At 42.9% G+C, this 25,698-nt stretch overlaps 7 protein-coding genes across 7 annotated transcripts; 4 read left to right on the forward strand and 3 right to left on the reverse strand.

The window, feature by feature from the left end:
- Nucleotides 1-1,148, forward strand: EAF02_011663 (uncharacterized protein; the record flags this gene model as incomplete). Its single annotated transcript, XM_038907710.1, has 2 exons — nucleotides 1-497; nucleotides 650-1,148. The coding sequence occupies 2 exons, from the start codon at nucleotides 1-3 to the stop codon at nucleotides 1,146-1,148; spliced, it is 996 nt and encodes a 331-aa protein (XP_038752527.1).
- A 214-nt stretch (nucleotides 1,149-1,362) lies between these two features.
- Nucleotides 1,363-1,844, reverse strand: EAF02_011664 (uncharacterized protein; the record flags this gene model as incomplete). Its single annotated transcript, XM_038907711.1, has 3 exons — nucleotides 1,363-1,381; nucleotides 1,435-1,666; nucleotides 1,730-1,844. 3 exons carry the CDS (start codon nucleotides 1,842-1,844, stop codon nucleotides 1,363-1,365), a joined length of 366 nt encoding a protein of 121 aa, XP_038752528.1.
- A 418-nt stretch (nucleotides 1,845-2,262) lies between these two features.
- Nucleotides 2,263-8,053, forward strand: EAF02_011665 (uncharacterized protein; the record flags this gene model as incomplete). Its single annotated transcript, XM_038907712.1, has 5 exons — nucleotides 2,263-2,437; nucleotides 2,579-2,714; nucleotides 2,765-3,167; nucleotides 3,232-3,761; nucleotides 3,820-8,053. The coding sequence occupies 5 exons, from the start codon at nucleotides 2,263-2,265 to the stop codon at nucleotides 8,051-8,053; spliced, it is 5,478 nt and encodes a 1,825-aa protein (XP_038752529.1).
- Nucleotides 8,054-10,632: 2,579 nt separating this feature from the next.
- EAF02_011666 (uncharacterized protein) lies at nucleotides 10,633-12,110 on the forward strand (the record flags this gene model as incomplete). Its single annotated transcript, XM_038907713.1, has 5 exons — nucleotides 10,633-10,776; nucleotides 10,846-10,950; nucleotides 11,015-11,400; nucleotides 11,465-11,532; nucleotides 11,623-12,110. The coding sequence occupies 5 exons, from the start codon at nucleotides 10,633-10,635 to the stop codon at nucleotides 12,108-12,110; spliced, it is 1,191 nt and encodes a 396-aa protein (XP_038752530.1).
- A 1,269-nt stretch (nucleotides 12,111-13,379) lies between these two features.
- Nucleotides 13,380-15,692, forward strand: EAF02_011667 (uncharacterized protein; the record flags this gene model as incomplete). The annotated part of the gene is made up of 2 exons (XM_038907714.1): nucleotides 13,380-14,025; nucleotides 14,266-15,692. The coding sequence occupies 2 exons, from the start codon at nucleotides 13,380-13,382 to the stop codon at nucleotides 15,690-15,692; spliced, it is 2,073 nt and encodes a 690-aa protein (XP_038752531.1).
- A 341-nt stretch (nucleotides 15,693-16,033) lies between these two features.
- EAF02_011668 (uncharacterized protein) lies at nucleotides 16,034-18,045 on the reverse strand. Its single transcript, XM_038907715.1, has 2 exons — nucleotides 17,478-18,045; nucleotides 16,034-17,415 (listed from the first exon to the last, which is right to left on the reverse strand). The coding sequence occupies exons 1-2, from the start codon at nucleotides 17,798-17,800 to the stop codon at nucleotides 16,317-16,319; spliced, it is 1,422 nt and encodes a 473-aa protein (XP_038752532.1). The 5' UTR covers nucleotides 17,801-18,045; the 3' UTR covers nucleotides 16,034-16,316.
- A 5,305-nt stretch (nucleotides 18,046-23,350) lies between these two features.
- Nucleotides 23,351-25,089, reverse strand: EAF02_011669 (uncharacterized protein; the record flags this gene model as incomplete). The annotated part of the gene is made up of 4 exons (XM_038907716.1): nucleotides 23,351-23,602; nucleotides 23,689-24,271; nucleotides 24,552-24,800; nucleotides 25,076-25,089. The coding sequence occupies 4 exons, from the start codon at nucleotides 25,087-25,089 to the stop codon at nucleotides 23,351-23,353; spliced, it is 1,098 nt and encodes a 365-aa protein (XP_038752533.1).
- Nucleotides 25,090-25,698: the final 609 nt, after the last annotated feature.

Genomic DNA, 25,698 nt, shown 5'->3' on the forward strand with positions numbered 1-25,698 from the left:
ATGGCTCCATCAGCAACATCTCCTGCTCCAGAGGAGACTACTACAACCGCTACCATCCTCAGTTTGCGCAAAACCCTTTGCTCAGAAGCCCAACCTATCGGTCTCCGATTCCGCGCCCTCTTTTCCCTTAAACATTTCGCATGTATGCCATCTTCACCCTTAAATGTTCCCGCCATCGAAGCCATTGCAGCTGCATTTGCCTCTCCATCCGCGCTCTTGAAACATGAGCTTGCCTATTGCTTGGGCCAGACCAGGAATCTTGAGAGTTCCAAATTCTTGAGAGGGGTATTGGAGAATCGAGAGGAAGACAGTATGGTTAGACATGAGGCTGCTGAGGCTCTGGGTGCTTTGGCAGATAGGGATTGTCTGCAGTTGCTCAAAGAGAGGAGGGATGATCCCAATGAGCCGGTTGAGGTTAGGGAAACGTGCGAATTGAGTGTTGAGAACATCGAGTGGGCACATTCGGACGCTGGCAAAGCAGGAAAACTACGACAATCGTGAGTGAACCTTTCATATGTTTCAGAAGGACATGCACATAGCAGAGGTAGTGTAGCGATACGCTCCGATCTTCAAATGCTTGAGAGAGTTCTTTCCTAACTTGCTTCGGATTCTTTTGGCATTGCATTACTGACAAGATCTTTAACTATAGGGACTTCGCATCTATTGACCCTGCTCCACCAACCGCAGAAGAGAACTCAGAATCACTATCAGTCGAGAAACTTGAGGAAACCTTTTTGAATACCAAAGTTCCTCTATTCATCCGATACAGAGCCATGTTTGGTCTCCGAGATCTTGCATCACCCCCGGATCTTCCTACCGCCGTCCCTGCTGTTCTTGCCTTGGCTAAAGGTCTCCATGACAAATCTGCACTTTTCAGACACGAAATTGCTTTCGTTTTCGGACAACTGTCTCATCCAGCATCCATTCCTGCCCTTACTGATTCTTTGAGTAATTTGGAGGAAGTCAGTATGGTCAGACATGAAGCGGCCGAGGCTTTGGGAAGCTTAGGTGACGAGGAAGGCGTCGAGGATACACTTAAAAAGTTCTTGAACGATAAGGATTCAGTTGTGAGAGATAGTGTCATCCTTGCGTTGGATATGGCGGAGTTCGAGCAGAGCGGAGAGACCGAGTATGCGCTGATCCCATAGAAGGAAGCTGTCGCAGCCGCATAAGTCTTTTTATTTTTCCCAAATAAACTCGTCGTATTTAATCTACTAAAATAGACGGCTGGTGCCAAAGTGCTTGGCCCATTAAAATATCACAATTTCTTCCTACCAAACACCAAATACAAAGTCTCCCATACCAAATGATATACAATTCGTGAATCGTGATGTAATATGTCTATGCGTCGTCCGTAGCAAATTAATTGTTCTCGGTCCACCTAGTACATGTCAGTAGGGCAGAAACAACTGTATCAATAGAAAGCAAACTTACTTGTTTCCACAGGTACAGTTGTAGAAAATGGTACTTCCTTCATCCGCACTTCTCAATTGTACTGCGGTGAATCTGACCTCCTTTGCGCCGCATTCTGGGCATGGCGTTTTACTCATTGCTTGATTCTCATAATCAGACTTCTCTACCGTTTGAACGACTGATCTTTTTTGACGCAATACTGAGGGGAAGGATGCTTCTTTCGTTCTCGTCTCGATTGTTTGTGAAGCAGTATCTAGAAATAAAGTTTGATCAGTACTATTCACTCTGACCATGGTGGGAAACATGTTGCGCGTACCTTTATTTTCTGCTCCACAGCAATCGCATGTCAAAATGGTATTCTTGTTACCAGTAGAACTTTCCAACAGATTGCCACAATCCGTACAAAATACTAGAGATCCAACTGCAGACATCTTGAAGTTCTGTTTGATTGTCAAGTTTTGAAGAGTTTGGTGTTTTGTTGTTTTTTTGGCGCTCCTCAAAATAAATTTCTATATCTGCAAGGTATGCATGCAAGGCCCAAAGTCGAAATGAAAAAAAAGCCGCTAGTGACGGCCTATCCAATTCAGATCTTTAGCGCAAGGCTGCCTACATAAGCTGCAACGGACGGCTACTAATAATATTATTCAATGGTGAAGTCGAATTGGTCGTTCGTCGACAACCTTTATTATGCTTCAAGGGAAACAGTATGTCTTGCGGATAACGACTTTAGATTGTACAACGATATGATCTTGTAAATTAATTCTATTGGATCTTCAATTTCTCATCACATCTCTACGAGCCTTCCGGCCTTGCGCCCATCCACGCCTCACTACGCCGAACAAGTTCACCATGGATTCAAGTAACGGATATGGCTATGGTTATGGTTATAACTACCAGAATGGCCATAATGGGACAGATGTCGCGTCTTCCACAAGTGAAACCCGTCAAATGAGGCCACGACCATTCACCGTCGACGAAGCTCTTCCATATTCACCTTTTTCCTCTGTCGTTCCCTTCAATTCTGGTACTTTGCCTTCTCTTCGCTTTCAAACCTATCCTATCCCCAATCACTATTATCAGTTTTCCTAACAACTCTAAATTTACAGATATTATCCCGTTACCTACAATAGGACTTGGTTCTTCCTCTTCATTATTTTCAATGCAGCAGAAATTCAACAAGGCAGAGGAAGTCTAGAAAGCTTGAACGTCGAAGCAACGAACCCATATCAGACCTCGCAGCGCCTGCAACGAACTCTGAAAGACCTCGAACAGTTACTTAAACCAGAAGATCATACAATTTAGTAAGTTCAAAATCCAGCAAACAATTCGATCAGACTGACGTTCAAAAAAGTAACTTCAAGATCGGACCAAAGATCGCATCACTTCCTGATGCTACTCCATTGAAACCCAATCTTTCACCCTTTGCGCAGATGCTATACGACTCAACTAAGGTGGAGTATAAGATTGCAGAGCGTCTAGAAGTGCCAGCCATGAGGCATAGAATGCAGAAGCAGAGAACTAAGTCGCAGTCGAAGTCGAGAAATCCAAGTAGCAGCTATGGGAATACGAATTTGCAGGCCCATACTGCGAATACAAACGCTACTATATTTCCTGAAGCCACTACTACGAAGCCTGCTGCTGAACATGCGAATGTCGTGCCTAAAGCAAAGTCGCAAATCGCGGTCGAAATTCCTTTGCCAAAGGCACTTGCGCCTTTTCACAAGCAAAGTCCAAGCCCTGCGCCAAATTCACATGTCATGAAGATCAGTCCCAAAATATCGCATATTCAATCATTGGTTCCTCCTCAGGTTGCACCAGCCGCTTTTTCAGGATGGCAAGCAGAGTCAGAATATTCCGCCTTCTTCCTCACAACCAGGCATTTCCGTTGTCATTCCGCAATCACAGATAAAGCCAGAAGAATACAAGGTTGTAGAACCTCTTCCAGACTCGCCTGAAAGTCCTGCCAAGAACCGAAGACGAGCGGGCTCCGATGAATATGAAGGGAATGTCTCTGGAGTGGTCGACCAAAGAGAGAAGGCCGATATTGCCGCGCGAAACCTCCGAGAATATCTTCAAGATGTTTTCGAAGCCGAAAATCAATTCCAGCCTGAAACTAATATCTCTAACAATTTCCTCATTTCGACGAACGAGGGAATCGGCCTTGCTGCTAATACTCAAACGCGACTCGAGGGCCTCTTAAACAGAATTATTGAAGTTGGCAGAATCAAACAGGTTCCCTTGGAAGACTTGATTCGAATTCAAAAATTGTCTGAAGCTGCTTTAAAAGAAGCCGAGACACTCGACTTGAAGATCGACGAGGAAATGGGAGAGTCAGATGTCGAAAGTCTGTTTTTTACAGATTTCGAATGCAGAACTTGGACTCAAATCTGCTCGCACCTCGCTCAGAGTTATGACTGGCGGGCGTGACGAGAAGCAGCTGTACTCAGAAGACCTAATTCAATCCGCTTTGAATGCATTTAAAAACATCATGGAGAATTTCATAATTCCGATTGTGGAACTTCGCAGCACGGGGTCGACTTCAGCATTGTTCAAGCTGCTTTCTGCCCAGAAGAAAGCTATTCTTAATTTACTGGCTCAATGCAGACGCCTTTTGTCCCTCATGGCGGTTCTCGTGGCCAATATTGATCTATCTGAAACGGTCATCAACAGTCTTGAGTATGCAGCTTCTAAATTGATATTTGTTGAGAATGCTCATGCAGAGAAAGACTCCGTACTTGGTATCTCTAAATTCGACAATCTTAGAGTCATAGCCATGGATGTACTTGCACAAGTATTTAACAACAACCCAAAAGAAAGAGCAGAAATCTTCAATGAAATTCTGACATCCTTGGAGAAGCTTCCTGTTACCAAACAGAGTGCTCGGCAATTTAAATTGGCGGATGGGGGGAGCATTCAACTTGTCTCTGCTTTAATTATGAAGCTGATTCAGACAAGTGCCAGCAAAACGGACGACGCGAAAGAGAAGCGAAGACGAAAGGCCCAAGATGCTCTGACCGGAGATGATGAGGGTCAAGAGGATGCAATCAATGATGCTGATAATCGTCGGCGATACGATACAGAAAGAAGAGCAATCGAGCAGAACGTCACAGCGATCCAAGAACTGAAAGACTGCGGAGCTTCACTACTGGAAAGTGCGACACAGAACACAGGATATGTGGTCAATTTCATTGTTAGTAGAGCAATTAAATCTACGAAGAATGGCGATACACCATACCGGAATCTGCTAGATCTCTTCGTCGAAGACTTTGTTACATGTTTGAACTCTCCGGACTGGCCTGCTGCAGAACTACTCTTACGCCTATTCCTCTTCAAAATGGTTCAGCTGGCTGAAGCAGAAAAAACCCCTGCTCCTGCCAAGAACATGGCCCTTGATCTTCTTGGGTCAATGGGTGCAGCAATCTCGGAATTGCACTTTCATGTTCGAAAGAGTGCCGCCTCGCTTGAAAATCGAGATGGACGTATGGGACAGGCTCTTTCAAGAATGGTTGAGGAATCACTTAAACACGAAGCAAATACTCATGAAATCTTGACATGGGGTGGACCTTACTTCATGTGCCTAGATTTCATGGAAGATCGCTGCTTTGCTGATCCTCAGCTAGCAAGCAGTATTTCTCTCATGATTGTTGAATGGGCCTCAAAATTGGCAGACGAATACGACAACATTCTTGATAATGATCCTGATCACGAGCGCATCGAGGAGAACTATGGTAAAGTGGCATACCGACTTAGAATGATGATCACAGATAAAAAATGGTTTTCTACAGAATATGGCCATGGCTCGGTCGACCCTAGTCATGCCCGCTTGGCTTACTCTGTAACCTTGTTGCATTCAACCTTCTGCACATCTTTCAGTCGTGTGCTTGATATTCTACTTCGATCAATGTTCAGCGAGCAAGCTACCGTCAGAAGTAAGAGTCTGAAGAGTGTTAATCAGGTTCTGGAAACAGATCCAACCATTCTTGAAAGAGAGCCTACCGCCAAGCAAATGATTTTGAGGTGCTCAAATGATCCTTCAGTCGGTGTAAGAGATTCGGCATTGGGTCTCATTGGAAAATGCATCTCACTGGTACCATCCCTTGAGGTGGAGATGACTCCTAGTATTCTTCACCGTGTCAATGATAGTGGTGTCGGTGTTCGAAAACGAGCTATGAAACTACTCAAAGACATCTATTTGAACAACACCAATAAAGATGTCAGGGCCTCAATTGCAGATGCTATCCTATACAGAGTCACCGACCTTGATGACAGTGTTCAAGAATTGGCTCGGTCAACAATCGAGGAAGTTTGGATGTTACCTTTCTACAAAATAACTGGATCTGAAGATACATCAGTTCAAGCAAAACTCGCCATTTCAGATCATGTCACCCTGATCATCAAGACGGCTCAGAGGCAGAATGGAACCTCTGGTGTGTTAGACAAAGTGCTCCAAAATCTACTTTCACCAAAGTCGAAATACCCCGACGCCAATTTCAAGGTCTGCAAAGCACTTGTTGCTGCTATGTTTGAGACAATTATTGATAATGCCGCTTCCGAGGATTCCGATGCACCAAATCTTCGGGAATCTCTAGAAGTACTCACCATATTTGCCAAGTCCAATGCAAACCTATTCACAGCTGATCAAATCCAATTACTACAACCATATGTTGCAAATGTTGGTAGTGGTGATGAAGCTGCTATCTATCGTTCAGTTGTTATCATATTTCGCTATGTCCTTCCTAGTTTACCCAAGGTTCAACATGGTTTCCTCACTGAGATTAGGAAGCATCTCTTACCAACTATGACACGCAGTCCCAAATCTATTTTAGATGACATTGTTGCATGCTTATGGATCATTAGTAGTGTTCTTGATGATTATCATAACTTAACAAGAGTCGTATTATCTAGTTTGGCTGGTATTCAGAAGATGAAAAGCATTGATCTGAACGATCCAAAACGAGCCGATCTTGTTAAGAAATTGACAAAACTTCTTCTAATTTGTGGCATGTGTGGTAAGCACTGCGACCTTGATCCTCAGCACGAGATTTTCAAAGAGAAGGAGTTTCCGAAGATGAAAGGCAACTCGGTTTCAAAACTGATGGTTGATACATTTGCCCCATTTGCGACTCCTTCTCAGCCTATGGAAGTTCGAAAGCATGCGCTTGATGCAATGGGTATGGTTTGTCAATCTTGGCCGAAGAACTTTTCCGCCGCCAACGTTTACACCACGTTCATCCAAGTATTTAGTGATCAAGATTTGGAATTGGAGACGATCGTGATGAGAGCCTTCAAAGAATATCTTTCGATTGAGGAAAAGCGATCAGAAGAAAGTGGCGATGGTGCTGTCGGCACTGGCACAGATTCAAAGGCAAAATTGGGTGTCATGGGCGGTAGTCAAGGTGACGGTGTTGCATTGGACATCGCACAGAGATTCTTAAAAGATATTGCTCGCATCGCGCTTGGTAGCCAAGACAAGGAAGCACTTCTTGCTGCAGAGGTTGTGGCAAGCATCAATAGACAAGGTCTTGTTCATCCCAAGGAAACTGCTTGCACTCTTATCGCCCTAGAAACTTCACCTACCAGCAAAATTGCTGACATTGCATTCAGGGAGCACAGGGCTCTTCATGAGAAGCATGAGACGATTCTCGAGAAGGAATATATGCGAGCTGTTTTGGCGGCGTACGCATACCAGAGAGATGTAGTCAAGGACACTCATGGTGCTACACTTAATCCTTTCACTTCGAAACTCTGGATGATGATTGAAGTCATGAAAATTAGCAAGGTCAAGAACCGAAAGAAATTGTTCGATAGCCTATGCTCGCGAATTAATTTTGACCCGGCAAAACTCGACGCCATTGAAGATCTACCACATCATTTGGATTTCGCGCAATTTATCATCGAGAATCTAGCTTTCTTCGAATATCAAACCGTGGATGAATTACTGTCAACTATCGACTCGATGGAGAAATTGGTCGCGGGTACAGGTACGGGTATTGCTCATGCGATTGAGACAGAGGTCCTTCATATTAGCCTCGACCAACCAGCAAATGAAACCGATGCAAATGGTCATATTCATCCAGACGTACCAAAGCGAGATTTAGTGCGCCTACAACAGCTCACTGCAATCTCAATCATGCTTACGAATCTGTGGGAGGCTCGTACATATCTTCGTCGTCAGTTTGGATTGATGAATAGAGATGGAAAAGTTAAAGGTGCAATCAAAGATCTCAGTCGGGCTCCGGTAAAGGTGACAAGCGTCTCTGGAGATAAATTCTGGAGCGAAGTTTGTGGTAGAATGACTAGTTGCGAGTCCGAGGACAAAATGGAAGCGCAATGTCGGGCCTTTGTGGAACTACTCAATGTAGATCACGACTTCAAGGTCTCAGCAGAAAATGATGAGATTGATGAGAGAGGCAGAATGAGTACGCCAAGTGATGACGAGGATGGGACACCAGGCCCGCCGGGTGGCAGCGGAAGAGGCCGTAAGAGAAAGGCTGGTTCCAATGGTGCCTTAGGAGGGCGAAAGAAGCGAGCCAGGTCCAGTTCAGTCTCAAGAGGACGAGGTAAACCAAAAGGAGCGAGTTTCATTTCCGGAAAGGGAGCTTCTGTTGAGCGTAACGATGAAGGCGAGTGGGATAATTAGGTCCAACCCCTCCAACATAATTCTGGAGAGGAGTTTGCTTGTGGCGTTTGCTTGGCTTCTGAAGTGTGTTCAATGGCGGTTTGGGATGGGAAGGAATTACATTTTTATCATTTGAGATACCTGAACATTCATTCCATTGGATGTTACTTTTTGCTGGACTTATTTCACTGGGATGGATTATTGAATCAGGAAGTGCTACATATACAAGTGCGCATCATGGGAATACAGGTCGGAAGGGTCTACCTGGCATGTCAAAATGGCTCGACATCTAGCTTGGTGCTTGGATGAATTGGCCACATAGAATCAATAGATATCTTTGATTGATTTAATCAATCATATCATACATTAGTAAATAGTATTAATAGAAAGTAACATTTAATCATTCGACGTTTAACATGAAGTGCGAGCAATTTCCGGAGCTTGAAAGTCTTGTTATTGTAAAGGACATCATCGCCTTACAGTTTCTGTATCGTATCATCAGATGACCAATTAAGTGTTCAGTAAGAGAACCGAGGCTCATGAATATGATTTCACGAGTTCCAACGAGAGATCATCTGAATGATGTAAAGAATCGCAAGGAATTGTTCCGTGAGGATTAGTGGATGAGGCTAAAAAAGTGTTCCATTGATGTGGAAGTGGAGGTGGAGGAGTTGATGTGGATGGATTAGTTTACTTTATCTTGGTGACCCGGCAGTTCGTATCATCTTCCTAGCTAGAATAGACCTCGATTCATAATTCTAATCTGGAGTTCCGACATCGAGGTTCGACATGCGATTGCTTTTTGACAACACCGATACACAACATGTCTAACCCTTACCTAAGGACAATATTGAAGTAACAGTAAGGGGGTAGGAAGTAATAGATGTTTCAGATAAAGTCTCATTGAAACATTGCTTTTGTTCGATCTTATCGATATGTTCTGTACGTGTTACTGCACAGAGCAATGTTTGGTCTGAACTTGGGCGTTTGATACATCTGATTTTCGAAAAATGACGTTGAGTCATGGGCGGAGGGGGCTTTGATGATTATAGCCACGTGTTACGTGCGCTTCTTTCTTGGGTTTGCTCTAGACGATGAGGTCTTGAGCTGGTTGCTCATCTAGCGCTCGGTAAATCTCCAAAACGTTGAGAGCTTTCGGTCCAGCACTCGTATTTCGGAGAATAGATGTCTATTTGTCATATTATTATGGAACGCACAGTATTCTTTTCGAATTATATATTTCTCGATCGTCAACTATTAGATTGCTAGCTGTATATATATACCTAGGTATGAAGCGATGACAAAGGAGCTGTCAATTGCTCGGTCTGAGCATTACGGGTCGGTAATGAACCCTACTTTTTCCATTTGTGGTTGCCTGAATTATATTACGTGTCTATGTATGCTTATTCACGATCTATTCGTCATGGACTTACCTAAGTCAATTTAGTGTATCACTGCGTTGGGTACAGAAGATATATTGATTCTAGAGCTCTACTACGGAGAATGAATATTGAGCTATTAGTTGTATCCGGATAATACGAGAGACGATCTCTTAAAACACCACCTAACTATGTAGCTGATTCTACCACGGAAGGAACCCTTTGGAAATATCCGTACAAACTTTATAGATCCAGTCTCTTGGTATTTAGGGTCTTCCCGGGTCGTTCACAGAATGATTTTACCAGAAAATCTGGGGTTAGATACGATAAAGCAGGCTGTGGCTCGTCTGTGGTCCACCGGAGTCGAATTCCTTAGGAACAACAGTCTCGCCAATCGTAAAGGCACTGGCTGCCAAGAGGGTGAAACTCTTAAATTTAAACAGTCTGGAGAGGCGAGACGTTCCTTCCGATGCTTTTGAGTCTTGACCCGGCATTGGGTTTCGTGATCCACAGATCAGCCACTAGGATTATGCCTGGATTGTCGTTTAATTCGTTGTCAAGAACTAGATGCCGAGGGCTCAAACTTCAAAGTCTAAGCGGGTCGCAAATCGAGCAAGTGTAAAGTATGCATGTCAATTGATTGATCTTTTTCCTCGGGGAATTTTTATTGCATCACTCCATGCCAAGCCGAGGTCCCTTTCTTACCTATTTTCAGGATGCAAGTCTTATAGAATTCTTCCCCTTGCATAACCGAGCATATCATCACAATTACCGTCACTACCAGTACAAAGTCAATAAACTGATAATGAGTCTTTTTGTATTTACTCCAATCAGCTCTAGTTTGCCTCCGTTCCGCACCAATCTCGGGAATTTCGACGGAAATTAAGCAAAAAATGGATCTAAACCCCTCTTCAAAGTATTCACTTTGCTAATTCTCGCATCCATACATACCGTTTAGCTTCCCCAACTTGACATCAGAGCTCATACGGTATGGTGTCTCTGAACGGATCGTCGAATCCCCTCGAGTGCTCAATATGCCAAAACAATCTGAGTGCGGAAGTCGAACGTGCAGTCGAGCCTTCCATCCCCTCATATTTGTGGAACTGCTTGGGTCTAAATCTTAAATTTGTACATGAAAGAAAATTCTGCACCTGTATCTTATCATGATTGATCTTTTCAATGTCTGAATAGCTACTCACTACGAAGAGGTTGTTTAATATCATGGAGGGCCGACAAATCCAGATTCTGACCGTGATAAGCGTAGGACTGTTCTTTTCTTGGTTGAGTGTTGGATTGCGATGTTATACGAGGACAGTCGTTTCGAGGACCTTTGGAAGTGATGATTATTGGATTATCGTTGGATTGGTGAGTGGATCCAAAGATATAATGATGGCGTTCGAATCTCAAAAAAGTTTTAGCTAATCGAACTTACAGGTTGCGTATACTGTCGATTCAATTTTTGCATACATTGGTATATATTATGGAATTGGAGTACATGCCGCTCAACTTACTTATGATCAGTTGATCAATGCTGCAAAGGTATACATTCCCAGTCACATCCTGTGTTAATTTACAATTCGAAGAAAGATTTTAACACACTCAGTACCAAGTTCTCGTCGAAATCGGCTATATTCTTTGCACAGCCATAATAAAAACGAGCGTCGGGTTGCTCCTCCTTCGCATCACTTCTGTCAAAACCTTTTACAAATATGTCATCTGGATCAGTCTTGCGATAATATGGATTTGGACAATTGTAACATTTGTTATTAGTTGTGTGCAGTGCAGACCATTAAAAGCGTCATGGGATCCATTAACTCCAGGAGTTTGTCTCGAACCCCGTATCATTGCGAATTTCGCATATGCCATCTCAGCCGAGACGATTTTCTTTGATTGGCTTTTTGCCTTGTTGCCAATACCAATATTGTGGGACATCAAGATGAGTCTTCGTTTAAAGTGCTCTATTATGGTTATTCTGAGTTTGGGAATCGTGTAAGGAAACAAATCGTCGTCTTTATTATTTGAAGGAAACTGACATGAAGCTTTGTCTTAATAGTGCAAGTGCTGCTACGATCATTCGTGTTAAGTATCTGGTGGCTTTTCTGAATGTTACAGATGCATTGTGTAAGTTGCTCCTTGCTAGCGTTTTCATTCAGTCTAGCAATACACACTTAAGTTTACTTCATCAACTAACATCTCATATCCCACAAAAAGATTCTATCACTCCCGTTTTCATCTGGTCCACGATTGAGATTGCCCTCGGCATAATCGCTGCATCAACCGCCACTCTCCGTCCTCTTCTTCGCAGCTGGAAAATCCTTGGTTTCTCGAGCGAACATGACTCAGATACTGAACCTGGAGGCCCACGATCGGGCTCTTGGGGTGGATTTAAGAGAACTCCTCGTGGTGGGAGTGACCTAACTGCGAGTCATCAGTCGAATGAATTAACTCTGGGGGGTACTATTCATACGCAATCTCCGAATCTTAAGACAGTTACGAGTTGGAGTGGTAGAAGTGGACACAGTGAGGAAGGGATCTTGAGGAGTCCGAATGGAAAATCTGCTGATAATGAAAGGAAAGGGGAAGGGGAAAACGAGGAATATGAATTAGCTTCAAGGCCGGATGAAGGAATTGTGAGGCGGACGGAGATTCAGATTGAGTACGATGAGAGGATGAATTATTTGGGAAGAGACATGGTTTGATTTGTATACTAATGTTCATGATGAAATGTACTATATTTTGTATAATGATGGCGTTGGTGGATATGGGCATGGGAATAAAGGGAAGACTACTTGCGTATCAAAGTTTTGATTGAAGGAGACCAACGAAATATACCCCACAAGTGAACTATATATTTATATATAGCAAATCTTATATTTCTTCAGCTTTCAACTTCTGAATAGTCCTGAGTCTTTCTCGTCCATTGATCTTCAAAGTTAAGAATAGTTTCCTCGATGTCATTTTTTAAAGCTACAGGAATTAATCAAAAGATATACAGCTTTCACGGCCGATGAAAGTTCCTGCGGAGGAGCTAAACGATCTTTTAAGAATCCCTCTCGCTAACCTCAATTTTGTGAAATTAATTGATTTGCTGCTACTCTGGTATCTCTGTAATTGGTGCGCTTATTATTACGTCTAATGATTATTGTAGTAATTATTTTCTAGTGAGCTTTTTCGCTTCATTCTCATCATCTAGTTTTTGAGGGAGTTTCGCAATTAGTTGGCGATCAGACTTATTTTATATTCCTTCTTTCTTCTTTCTTATACACATCTATTAATTTGATGAATGGGATGATAGTTTCTTAAGAGTGATTAAAAATTTGAATAAACGCTGTAATTATCGTATGTTTCCCTTCGTTCATTTCCCCTCTTGCTGATAAAAGGGGCAAGAAGTTCAAGCGAATGTAATCACATCCGATGATTCTTTAGCACTAGCACAGCTCAGAGAATTTTAGGAACGGATATGCATTCATCTAGCATAACGAGTTTATCTCTAACTCACCACAATATATCCACAATGATTATTATCGTACCTTCCCATTCTGAAAACTCCAATATTCCCCTACAATTGCTACCTAGGTAGTATTTGATTACACCCAACCCAAGAATTAAAATATCTCAGAGGAAAGACGAGAATTCCCGTGGTTGATTGTTTAGTATGCTCTCAATGCTACAGATTCCAGGGAAAATTCTCGCTAATATGTATCATTTATTGACACCAAACAACAAAGCCATGAATCTATCTTCTCCCATCAAATGCGGCAAGATCTCTTTGTTCCCTGTGGATTTTCTTGCAAGTCAAAGTGTAACAAAGCTGATACATATCAATTTTCTTTCAGCATTATCAGTAGCTCATAGCGTTCTCCAAGCTATTAACCACCTACTCATGATCGCGATTCCAATTTCAATCACACAACATGTCATCCAACTCTCCAACCCCAAAATAACATCCATTCATCCAACCCAAAACCATGCAGCAAAAGCCAAAACCCAAACCTCCACCATCACATCCCAATCTCTCACGTCTATTCATTTTAAGCAATAGACTTAATTACTGCTACCTCTACCTCTCCCTCATCGTCACCATCTACACCCAGCTCCTAAAAAACAACACGTCGCTAATCGGGGGTACTCCACTACCTCCGCAGGTTATACCACTGCTGGGAACCCTCCAGGAGATATCCAGACGTTTTTTAGAAGGAATAGGTCTATGGAACAATCCCGCTCCAGAACCCCCACCAAAACCCCCACCCCTTCCTCCACCACCTCCCCCCGAAAATCCCGATGACCAAGATCCCCCGGACCCAGACGATCCCCCCCCAGACGATGAATCATCCGACAATTCTTCCCACCACTCCTCCCAAGACACACCCAGCCATTCCTCCTCGAACTCAAACTCAGGATCCGTCCCCGCCCCCCCTTCCCCGCCCCAGAAATCCTCGCTCTCAAAACACGATATCCGTGAATCTGAAGAACGACTAGCGCATTATTATCAATCGTTGAAGAAGGATCCGAAGACTATTAGACGGAATAAGTGGAGAGAAGATCCGAGGTTGGGGGCATTCGAGAATCAGGTTTTTGAGGGGATATTAGGGGTTGGGGGGTTTGGGAGTGTTTGTATGTTTTTTTCTTTTCTTCGATGCGTTTTAGTTTATTTATGAAAACAGGGGGGTGGTTTGAAAAGAGAAGTTTATTCCTTGAGTCTAGGTGGAAAAGAAGGAATTTGAGTTTTGGAAAAGAAGGGATGAGATGAGATGTTCAGAAAGGGAGCGTTCTCGCTACCCCTATCCTATCCCATCCCATTCCCAAATAATCCCACCCCAAAACCCAGAAGCTAACATCCTCCCCCAACGCCAGATCTCGTCCTCAACACCCTCACCCAAAAACGATACGCCCTAAAACTTCAATCCGAAACCACCGACCAACGTCTCTCGCGCCGCAAACGCGAAAAGCCCTCCACTCCGCACACCCCACCCGACCCCCTCTCGCACACACCTCCCATCACCCCCTCCTCCGAAGCAACCATCACCTCAGCCACCCTCATCGCGGCCCGCAATCTCCTCTCCAAGCGCTACCGCGAAAACCGCTGTTATCTGCAATACATTAAATCCGGGCACCCGAATATCTGCGCCCTCGACGCCTTTCTCGATTTCACATCCCAATTCGGGCCCGTGGAAGAACGCGGCATCGTCATGTTCGCCACGTACTACGAGTACTGCGACGGCGGCGATCTCTTCCGCATCCTCAACGGCTATCAAGAAGGACATCGACGTCTGGACGGCGCGCGCAACGAAAGACAAATGATCCATCTCGCTAACCTAGGGCGGCGCATGCGCAGGGAATCCCTGCTCCCTCTCCCTTCCGTAGCAGAACGTCGATTTCCCCCCGAACTCTTCCTCTGGCACATCTTTGACCAGCTCATCTCTGCGATTCTCTTCCTACACAATGAACATCCCGATTACAATACACGTCCTGAACATAAGAATCGTGCTATGGTCATCACAATGGATCTCGCGCCGCAGAATGTCTTTCTGCAATGGCCAGCCCATGCGATTACCCCGGAGCAGCGACAAAAGGTATACCCCAATATCAAAGTTGGGGATTTCGGGACTGCGAATTTTCTCCCGCCGGGGGGACGCATTTCTGCCGAAGAGGGCATGGAGGCGGAGACCCCGGATAAAGAATTCTATGATGCGCGGACGGATGTGTGGACGGTGGGGTGGATGATATATCAATTTGCGACGCGTGTGCAAGCTGATGCGCCGAACGAGAATATCGAGAGGATGTATAGTACGGAGTTGAATAAAGTGGTTCGGGCTGCGACGAAGAAGAATCGCGAGGAGAGGATTGAAGAGAAGAAATTGGGAAGGCTTCTTCAACAAGGGTATCAGCAGAGGATTCCGCATATGTTTAAGACGCTTCCTGATTGGGCGATATCGCAGGAAAATGTACTGAAGTATCGATTCTCGGAACGGCATGTGAAGGAAATATGCGAGCGGGATTGGAATTTGAAGATTGAGGAGGAGGCGGAGGCAGAGGAGGAGGCGGTGGTGGATGAGGAGAGAATATTTAATTTGATGTTGTTGGTGAAGGAGAGGAAGTTGAGGTTTGGGATTGAATTGGAGGAGGATGAGGAGGATGATGACCAGCATCCAGTGTGGATACAGGGGATGAAGGATGAAGAGCCGGAGCTGTATGCGGAACTTTTGGCGGAGGCGAGGATAAAGGTGCCGAGTCCTGAGGTGCCGAGTCCTGAGGTGCCGGGTCCGGGAGAGTATGAGTGAGGTTTGAGATGAAGTGGTGAGATAGGCGTTTGATATGTATTCTGTGTGTATAAAACTTTTCTAACAGAGGCTTGATAATCCTAACGAACCACTTTTGGAAACAATTTACACGAGCTGAGAAGTTCGAATGCTAATACGTCGCAAGATACACATGAATTCTAGTATTAAATGCCAGGAATAAAGTTAATTCTGGTTTAACGAAAACATGTTAGGAAGATAAGCAGGGAGATACTCAATACGTGTGAATAAGAATCATAACGTAGGTATTTTCATGAGAGGGGGGGGGGGGGGGGCAAAGATCTCATAAAAATATGTATTCACAGTTGCATCATCAAATTCAAGATGAAAAGAAATTAAATAATGAATATGTAAATTTATGAGAAATCTATGTCTCTATTCCATTTCGAGTCGTGGTATCGTATTCATCCATCCATCCATCCGTTCATTCGATCTCATCTAATAAAGAGAAGAGAGAAAATCCATCCAGGCAATTGCTAGTAAAAAGCACGTATATACAGTAAACAATAAGTTTCATCTATTAAGATGTTCATAATCCCATCCCAAACACCCCAAACCATCCCATTTCACCTTTCCCAAAGTTTCATTAAAGACGATGGAAATCTTTTAGATGGTTTCCTTTTGCTCAACACTCATCACTTTATCTCCATCATAATGAACCTTTTCAACCACACCACCTGCAGCACCACCCACAAATTCAGCTGCAACGACATCCTTGATTCTCATGATATGTCTTCCGTGTCTAATCCAATGGAAAGTAACATATCCCAATACATAAATGAATCCAACCAATGGAACCACATACGAGATTCTAGTGCCGGCAGAATCGGCAATGGCACCTTGAATAGGAGGGAAGACAGCTCCACCAGATACACCCATAACGAGGATACCTGCACCACGACGAGTATGACGACCGAGATTGGCAGTACCCATGGTGAAGAGAGTAGGATACATAGGAGCCTCGAAGAAGAAGAGAAGGATGAGGATAACCACAGCGCCATTTCCGTGCCACGCAGCTACAACGGCTGTGAAAGCGATAGCGAAGGCGGAGTAGATGATCATGAGGAAATCAGCTTGGAAAACGGTTGCGAGAGCAGTGGCGATGAATCGACCAACGGTGAAAGTGATCAAAGCGTAGGAGAGCATGTTAGAAGCCTGGGAGGAAGAGTAAGATGCATTCTCGGTAGCGTAATTGATGAAGAATGATGCAACAGTGACTTGAGCACCAACATAGCAGAATTGAGCAATGAAGGCGAAGATCATGTTGTATTGCTTATAGATTGGTCCCTGGCCGATTTCATGTCCAAACTCATCGAGGGCCAAGTTCTCAGTCTTAACGGTGCTGGATTCGAGCATTTCTTCGGAAACTTCAGGAAGTTTGGCGACGAGGAAGAGAACGGCGATGGCGGCACCAGCGCATGCAACTGCCAGATAGACGAACTGGACATTGGTCAAGTTGTGAGCGTTTTCGCCTGAGAAGAAGTATTTTCCGGCAATCAATGGACCGATGAATGAAGCAACTCCATTCCATGATTGACAGAATTGAAGACGAGCTGATGCAGATGCTGGGTCACCGATAACAACGGCATAGGAATTAGCGGCAGTTTCGAGAGTAGCGAGTCCACATGCGATGACCAATGTACAAGCACAGAAACCACCAAATGAGGCAATTCTATTTTCGTATGTAGAGAAATGAGCAGTTGGCCTGGATTTTATGTTAGCTCTGATTCGAGTGGTACAACGTTGTGAATCGATGCCAAAACTTACCAAAACATAATGGCACCAAGAGAGTAAAGTGAAAGACCCATCAAGATGGTAATCTTATAACCCTTGCGCTTCATGACTTCGGCGGCAATAGGAGAGAAGAGAAGATAACCGCCACCGAAGTAAACGACTTGAAGACCGGTAGATTGAAGCTTGGTGATGTCAAGAACTGTTTGGAAATGCTTATTGAGCACATCGAGTAAACCATAAGAGAAACCCCATAGGAAGAAGAGGGAGATGACGAGGGAAAGTGGAAAGATGAGAGCTTTTCCACGGAGGAAACCCGTTGAAAGGGGTGTCGTGGAAATTGGAATTCCACCGGCCATTGTGAAGGGATTGAAGGGAAGTGTTGTTGTTGTTATTGAGGTGGAGAGAATGGAGAAAATAAGAATGAAATTCTTCTATAGAGTATAGAGAGAATATGAAGTTCTTATTGGAAAGAGAGAGGATGAATTGATGATGGTGATGTTGTTGATGATGATGATGTTGTATTGAGAAGCTGGGTTACTCCATCTTTATAGGAATTTCCCAAGTTGTTGAACTTCCCCAAACCCCAGTCTCCATTCAATTACCCCAGACCCATCATTCAACCCACTCACTCATCCACCTCCATCTCCCACCGGAGATATCCATCATTCGACTCTCTACCTTTTAACCCTAGACCTTGAATAATTCGATCCAATCAAGTACCTAGACGGAATCAATCTGATTGCATAAGGGGATCCACACTTTGGAAATATAAAATTATTCAAATGAGATCAAAAGTCTGAGTGAATGTAATCTTACCTAGATCGGCCTAGACACGATGGTTACTATTGTCGGTACCATTGAATCGAACAAATCCCGTATTCCTAGTATATCGGTAGATACCTCCCTAGCGAGTCTAGGTCGACAGACAGATGTTTTGACCGTCTACGTTTCTTAAATACGACTAAGCTATCTTCATACTTTGGTACACGATCCCGTCTCAGAAAATAGTTTTTGACTTGATTTGATTGGCTACTTTGCCGTCGATTCTTACATTTGAAGGGCGATATACTTACTACGCAGTCGAATATTTTCTAGTCGTTTTAGTCGCTTTAGTCGTTTTAGGACGCTCCGAAAATATGACCGAACAAGGAAAGTCCCGCAGTCGATCGATTGAAGAAGTGTGAAAGGTGTGAAAGGTGCGAGGAAAAGCTGGGAAAATCTGGAGAAGCTGAGAGAACTAATGCAAATGTAGAGAAGCTCAAGGAACTAAGGCGAATGTAGAAAAGCTTCATGTGAAAGCTTAACCATTTAGCATGATTTCCTCAACACATTTACCCGGACCAATCCTTCCATTGGATCAAGTTTCTTCTTCTCCATACTATCATCTACATCGTACATCATCTTCCCAGTCTCATGGCCCTTGTCGTCGGGGTTATTATGGATCTTGGAGGTATCGAGCTGTGGTACTAAGATGTATTTCCAACCTCAAATGCTTCATTGATCAAAGGGGAAATATCCAGATTCGCATCTAGTCGTCAATGATTTGATTGAGATCGAGGTCAAGTGACCATGAACATGCAGGTATCCACGTATGTGCATGAGAAGAAGGGCTAAGCCTGTTATGTAATTCCCCATGGGTTACAATCCGGTGCGAGGGTGAGGGTGAGGGGCAAGAGGGGCAATAATATCAAATTCCAAGATAGATCCACTTGTACACGGACTGAAGTTGGTGGGGAAGACAGGAAAGACAAGGAAGAGAAAGAATGGCGCGGGGGATTTCATGACCTAGTCGAAAGGAACCAACCAATAATCATTCATTTACATGGCCAAAGATGTAATCAGCATCTTTCACTCTCACGTACTCGAATATCTCCTCGGCTCTTCCAATCATTACCCCTTCATCATTGAATCCTCGCTGAATTTCATGCTGAATCTCTTTCAGGACTCGTGCATACTCGTGCATACATTTTCTGCATTGCGATAACATGTTCAAGACCATATGAAGGCCAATTCTCTAAAAGATCGATAATGGAAAGACGGACATGCCGAAGAGAATGGGAGGAAAATCATCTAATATTGCATCTGCATGGTATTTGAATATTTGAATCTAGACAACGCCCGTGAGCTATCGGGTACGAATTTCCAGACCTTCTAGCCTGCTTCTAGCTCAATTCTAGCGCTATCTTCTCCTTTAGCGGATATTTAGTGCCCTCTTCAAGCATCTTTTGACGCTAATCATGGCACTTCATCGGCAAACTAGATGCTTCAATTTTTATCAAGCCTTTTCTTTCCTTTCCTTTCCTTTCTTTCGCTGGCTGAACTTATTTCATTCTACTCTCACTCATAACAAGCTTCTCCAAGAAAAAAAACACATTCATCATCGCTTATTGTTAATGCAATGTCTAAAAGGCTTCTAGAAGCTTATCAAAACTTCAAAAGGCTTAATGTGGTGCAACTTCCATCATGCCACAATCTTAATGTGGCTTGAAACTTCTTCAGGAGGCGAATACGATTGAGGAACATATGAAAGTGTTAGGCGACGAGATGTTTGAGGCTCTGTCCTATATCGGAACTTTATGGTTGGGATACGCACTACAATTAGTGATTGTGGCTTGCTTCAAGTGGGTTATTCATCACCATTGAAATGTCACCTCATGACATTAATTCTGTTTATGGCCTTATCCCATTTACCTACGCCTGATGATACACCAATCTTCATGCTAGAGCAGATACTCATACTATTCTTTGAGCTTTCTCACAAGTATCCACTTCTTAACAACCTGGAACGAAGTCGAGACTCTTATCCATCGCTTCCCAGATCCACTTACCCCCAACCGCTCAATTTCCCCATATCCACTATTTGCCCCCATCAATACATTCATGATACACTCCCCAAAGCTTCATCCCCTTTCATCTCCAGATGGAGAAGCGAGCGCACTCCACGAATCCACCTCCCTAGCGTGTGCTCACAGTATCCCACCTAGTCAAACGCGCGGGACACTTGATCTGTGCTGGAGAGCGGAATTCGCATAATCCATAATAGGCCCGATTCCTCCAGACTCACCGTGTCTAGCCTTGGGGAAGTATCCACGAAGTTGGCACAAAGTCTTAAGCCACTGGGGTGGATATTAGAGTTCAATAAATGAGAAAGAGCCGCTTCTAGTCTTGTATGGGAGTATTGCTCCGAGTTCGCTTCACTCAGCTCTATGGCTTTTTATCTCGAGGAAATAGTGGGACTTGATGAAAATTGCATTCATGTTTTATGTTGAGAGATTTAATATCGTGTGGTTTTTTCTTTTGGGAAGTCCAGTAAAAACGTTGTATCGTACTCATCACCTTCCAGTGAAATTAAGTACAAGATCTTATGGTATCTTCATTTATTACTTTCCCTAAAGAAAAAAAGCCGACTTTCCACTTCCCTCGAAATCTATCAATATAGAGATGTATCATTGTTATCTTAGAATCAACAAGTAACATCTAATCTATGATGAAGTCATGGAAGAACCTAGTAAGTAACATTCACCGTGTGTGAAATATATCATTTTTGATTCTACTTATTGCTGATTCTACTTATTGTTGATTCTACTTATTGTTGATTCTACTTATTGTTGATTCATATGAAAAATCTCCGGTCTACGAATCCAGGATCAATCTTCTGAGTTATATCGTACGACTTATATTTCATACGGCATTCTTCTCTGAGGAATGATTCTACAATTTGATCTCTCACTTGATCCAAGCATGCACAGAAGTTCTGTTTTTACTTCTAACATCGTTATTTACGCTTGATATAGAACAGAGAACAGATGAGAATGGGTCAATATATCAGTCCCGATTCTAGCTGAGATTTTGAATCGAGGAGAGTTAACGATCATATAACTATGTTGTTTCTGTCGCATACAACGTATGGAGGTTATCTCATCTTGTCCTTCCTCTCAATAACATTTCAAATGTCTGTATATCATCCATTTCTTTTGGATTTCCTTTATGAGGTCTTCAACTAAGTTATATAGTGACTCTTCCAATACTATATCCTTTCAATTACATTCACTGACTAAGACGTGCGAAAATAATTCCCAACAGTTCAATCCCATCTTAATGGTATGTCACTTACCGTACAGCCTCGCGTGTGGTTTGAGAACATGTATGATTATAATTTACCAAACCTGAGATGAGATCCAAACAGTAACTTCCACACGTACATAAATATTTACTCTCACAACTCTTGAGATTTTCCAGAGCACCAAAATCTTACAAATAGTTCCAACCTTTTCTATATATTGGCTGACTTTCCGTAAGAGAGAGATGCAGAGTGATATCTCTCTATACAATACGATAACTACTACATCTTCATATACATTTTGTCCTTCTCATCTCTATGCACCACCCCCTTCTAATGGGGAGGTGAAAATACCAAGATGATTTCTCTACCTAGATATCTATCTCATACTCTTCTTATTCCCATTCCTCCTCTCGAAAAGACCTCATTTAAGATTTCAAGATATCTTATACATTTACTAGATCTTTTCTTTCATATTGATGTAAAACAAGGTCGGTAAAATATATTCATTATCATATCGAATCCGAGAACGGATATGTATTTATTTACTTGTTCATCTATTTAGTTTTGATGGATATATAAAAGAAAGAGTATAAGAGTCAATTTATAAGATATATGTAGTGTGAAATTATCTTTACATACCTAGGTATTCAATCTCAATCTCAATCACATCATCGCTTCTTTGACTCTCACTTTCCTAATCACCATTTCAATTTCTGTCCTCCAACCGGATACACATCTTCAACTATCAATCAGGATAACATACATTACTCCTGAGTATCCATCATTCCTATTTAAAACTACCCCCTCTTATCCATGCCAGCTTTTCTCTTACAAATCTAGAAGAAAGTCCCTTAATCTTCTTCTCGATCTCTATCTTTACAATTATAGTTTTCATACATATTCCCGATCAAATCTCAATTCATCTCTTACCAAATACCCTCATTCTAATATTGAAATTAAAATCCCCTCCCTCCGTTTCATTCAAGATAAAGTATTTCCAAAGTATTTCCTCGATTTTCAAAGTATACATATATATGTATAGATATATTCTATTAGAATTATTAATGAACCTCCTATCTCCCTCTCTCCTAATTATCTCTTAGTCTATTAAAATTTTTGTATATGTATATACTGATATCTTCTTTTTCCCTCTCTTCCTTCCTCAGAATCTTCCTCTTCTTCTCTATAGGTACTACTAACATTAATTCCCACCACACCACACCACATCACTAACCCTCCTTCTCCCCTCCTTCTCCCCTCCTTCTCTCCTCCTTCTCTCCTCCTTCTCCCCTCTTTTTCCTATCCCCTCTGACCTCACCCCACATCTTTCTCACCTCCTCTCACCTCCTCTCCCTATCTACTCAATACCTTCCTTCTCCCCTTCTTCCTATCCCCTATTAACCCCTCTTAACCCCTCAATCTATAACCATCTCTCATACAACATTCATATAAATAAATCGAATCATACTCGACTACCTAGGTACCTATACTACAATTAAACTTTCAACTCTCAACTCTCAACTCTCTTCATTTTTTTCTTTTCACCTTTCTCCTCTCCTCTCAACCTTAATCCATCAACCTAATACAAACACAAAAAAGAGGACTAAAATCAAAAGCCAAAAAAATCTTACCAGATTTGAATGAACCACCATACTCCGAAACACTTGAGCACCAAAAAAAGAAACACACTCATTCATCTTATAAAGTCCTCATAGATATTATAATCTCACTACTCATATGCACGTATCTCTAAACTAATCTATACCACCCATCCACTATCTCTCACTATCTCTCGCCATCTCCCCCTAACCCCCCTCACTCCCACTCCCACCACATCCACACCCTAAACCTTCAACAACAATTTTCCCGTCGTCCCCCTCCCCTCAATATCCGTATGCGCCCTCCTCACCTCCTCCAACGGATAAATCTCATGAATCCTCACATTCAACTTATCCTTAATGATAAAATCAAAGAGTTCCGCCGTGTACCTCTCGAATTCTTCACGGGTAGCTATATATCCAAAAAGGGTTGGACGAAGAACCTTGAGATTCTTTGCTGCGAGTTTGGAAATTGCAAAAGGGGGGACTGCTCCAGACTACAAATATTAGGGTTAGTAGGAATTCGGGGATTTAAGGATCAAGGGTAATGAATGATAAAAGAGACGCGAAAAAAACAACTTACAGCATTACCGAAACTAACCACCGTCCCCTTTCTTCTCACCACCTCCAAATCCCCATCAAAAGTATCCTTCCCCACACTATCAAAAGCCGCATGTACACCCTCTCCCCCCGTAATCTCAAGCACTCTCTTAACAATATCCTCCTCCTTATTATTAATCCCCACCGTCGCCCCATTCTCCTTCGCCAACTTCAATTTCTCCTCCGAGCTCGCCGTCGCAATGACCTTCGCACCCACCACTCTCAAAAGCTGACACAACCACAAACCTACTCCACCCGCCGCAGCATGAACCAAAATCCAATCATCGCGTTGCACATGGTACGCTTCCCGAATGAGGGTCAGGGCCGTGAGACCCTGGAGAATAGCTGCAGCTGCGATACCCGGGGCGAGTTCCGAAGGAACAGTGTGTACTTTTGCTGCAGGGACGACGGTGTATTCAGCGTAGGCGGAGGTACCCAAGTAGACTACTCGATCATTGGGTTTGAGATTTGTGTTTGTAGAGGGACCGAGAGAAACTACCGTGCCTTCTGCTTCGCGGCCGAGAATTTCGGGTTTGGGAGAGGGATAGAGACCGGTACGGAAATAGCTGGAGGGCAGGAAAGTTAGCGGATGGATTTCTGAATACTTATATAAGGATGGATTGTATTGTATGTCGGAGATACTCTGCGACGAGTAGGTATATCTATCCATCCATCTATCCATCCATCTATCCATCCATCTATCCATCCATCTATCCATCCATCTATCCATCCATCCCAATCAAAGACATCCCACCCACCCACGCAAACCACACCACACCAAACCCAACCCAACCACCCAAAGAAACCCAAACCCAAACACCACAAAAGACAAAACAAAAAACTCACGTATCAATATAATTAACCCCCACAAACTCATTCTTCACCAACACCTCTCCCTCCCCAGGCACGGGCACTTGTACATCCGATCTATAATCCAAAACCTCTACCCCCCCCGTCTTCTCAATCACCACCACCTTCATCGTTCGCGGAAGCTCCGACATATATCTTCTCTGCACGAATTGTCGCAATTGAATCCTCTCAAAAGTATGCTCCAACGTATTCTCCAACGGAACAGCCGCAAACGATCTCCGAGTCCTATGAGAATTTCTTGTACGGTGTGAAGATGAAGATGCGAAGCGTGTGAGGAGGGTTGCACGTGGGGTTTGCAATTGTAATCTGACGATGATGGCCGGGGGGTTAAGGTTATTGGAGCGAGCAATAAGGTTACTTGTAAGGTTCACACTTGTACGAATGGGGAATGAGAATGGGTGGAGAGACATGGACAGGATCGGATAGGTAGTAGGTAGTAAGGAGAGAGGAGAGAGGAAATTAGAAATTCAATGGGATTTTATATCTTTTATTAAACTTACAACAACCCCAACATTTGGAAACAGAGATTTGTCATACATAAATATCGTACATATTACCATATAATGCTTAACAATCAATCAGATGTATTTGGGGAGCTGCCCTACCTACCCCTGAAAAGAAGGGAGAAACCCCGCACTTGCGTGATTGTATTGGGCTTTTGATTCATGGAAATATATATAGATAGATACTAGATAGCATGGTAATCTCAAGGTACCTAGTAAATCTTATCAAAAATGTAAGACTTACAAAGTTCTCGAGAGGAAAAGAAATACCTACTACAGCAAAACCTCTCTATAAGGATCCCCTCTATAAGAATATATTTTTTGATCCCAAAAATTTTCAGGACTAAAAATAACCTATATCCTTAAAACCCTTCCATTAGGATATCCTTATAATTTTCAGTCTCAGAATCTCATATATTCTTATTGGACCAACAGAATTATTAGAATTAACTATTATATAATAAGCATATCTGGATTTTAGAGAGATTTTTTATTAAAACTCTAGAAATATCACAGAACTTACTCGATCGGGACTAATCGGAAGAAAATTATTACTATATCGGGATTAAACGAAACCTCTATACAAAGATACCTCTATATATCCTTAAAAAAGACTACAA

The sequence above is a fragment of the Botrytis sinoallii genome, assembly GCF_014898435.1.
Source record: "Botrytis sinoallii strain Bc 23 chromosome Unknown BSIN_034, whole genome shotgun sequence".
Taxonomy (NCBI): Eukaryota; Fungi; Ascomycota; class Leotiomycetes; order Helotiales; family Sclerotiniaceae; genus Botrytis; species Botrytis sinoallii.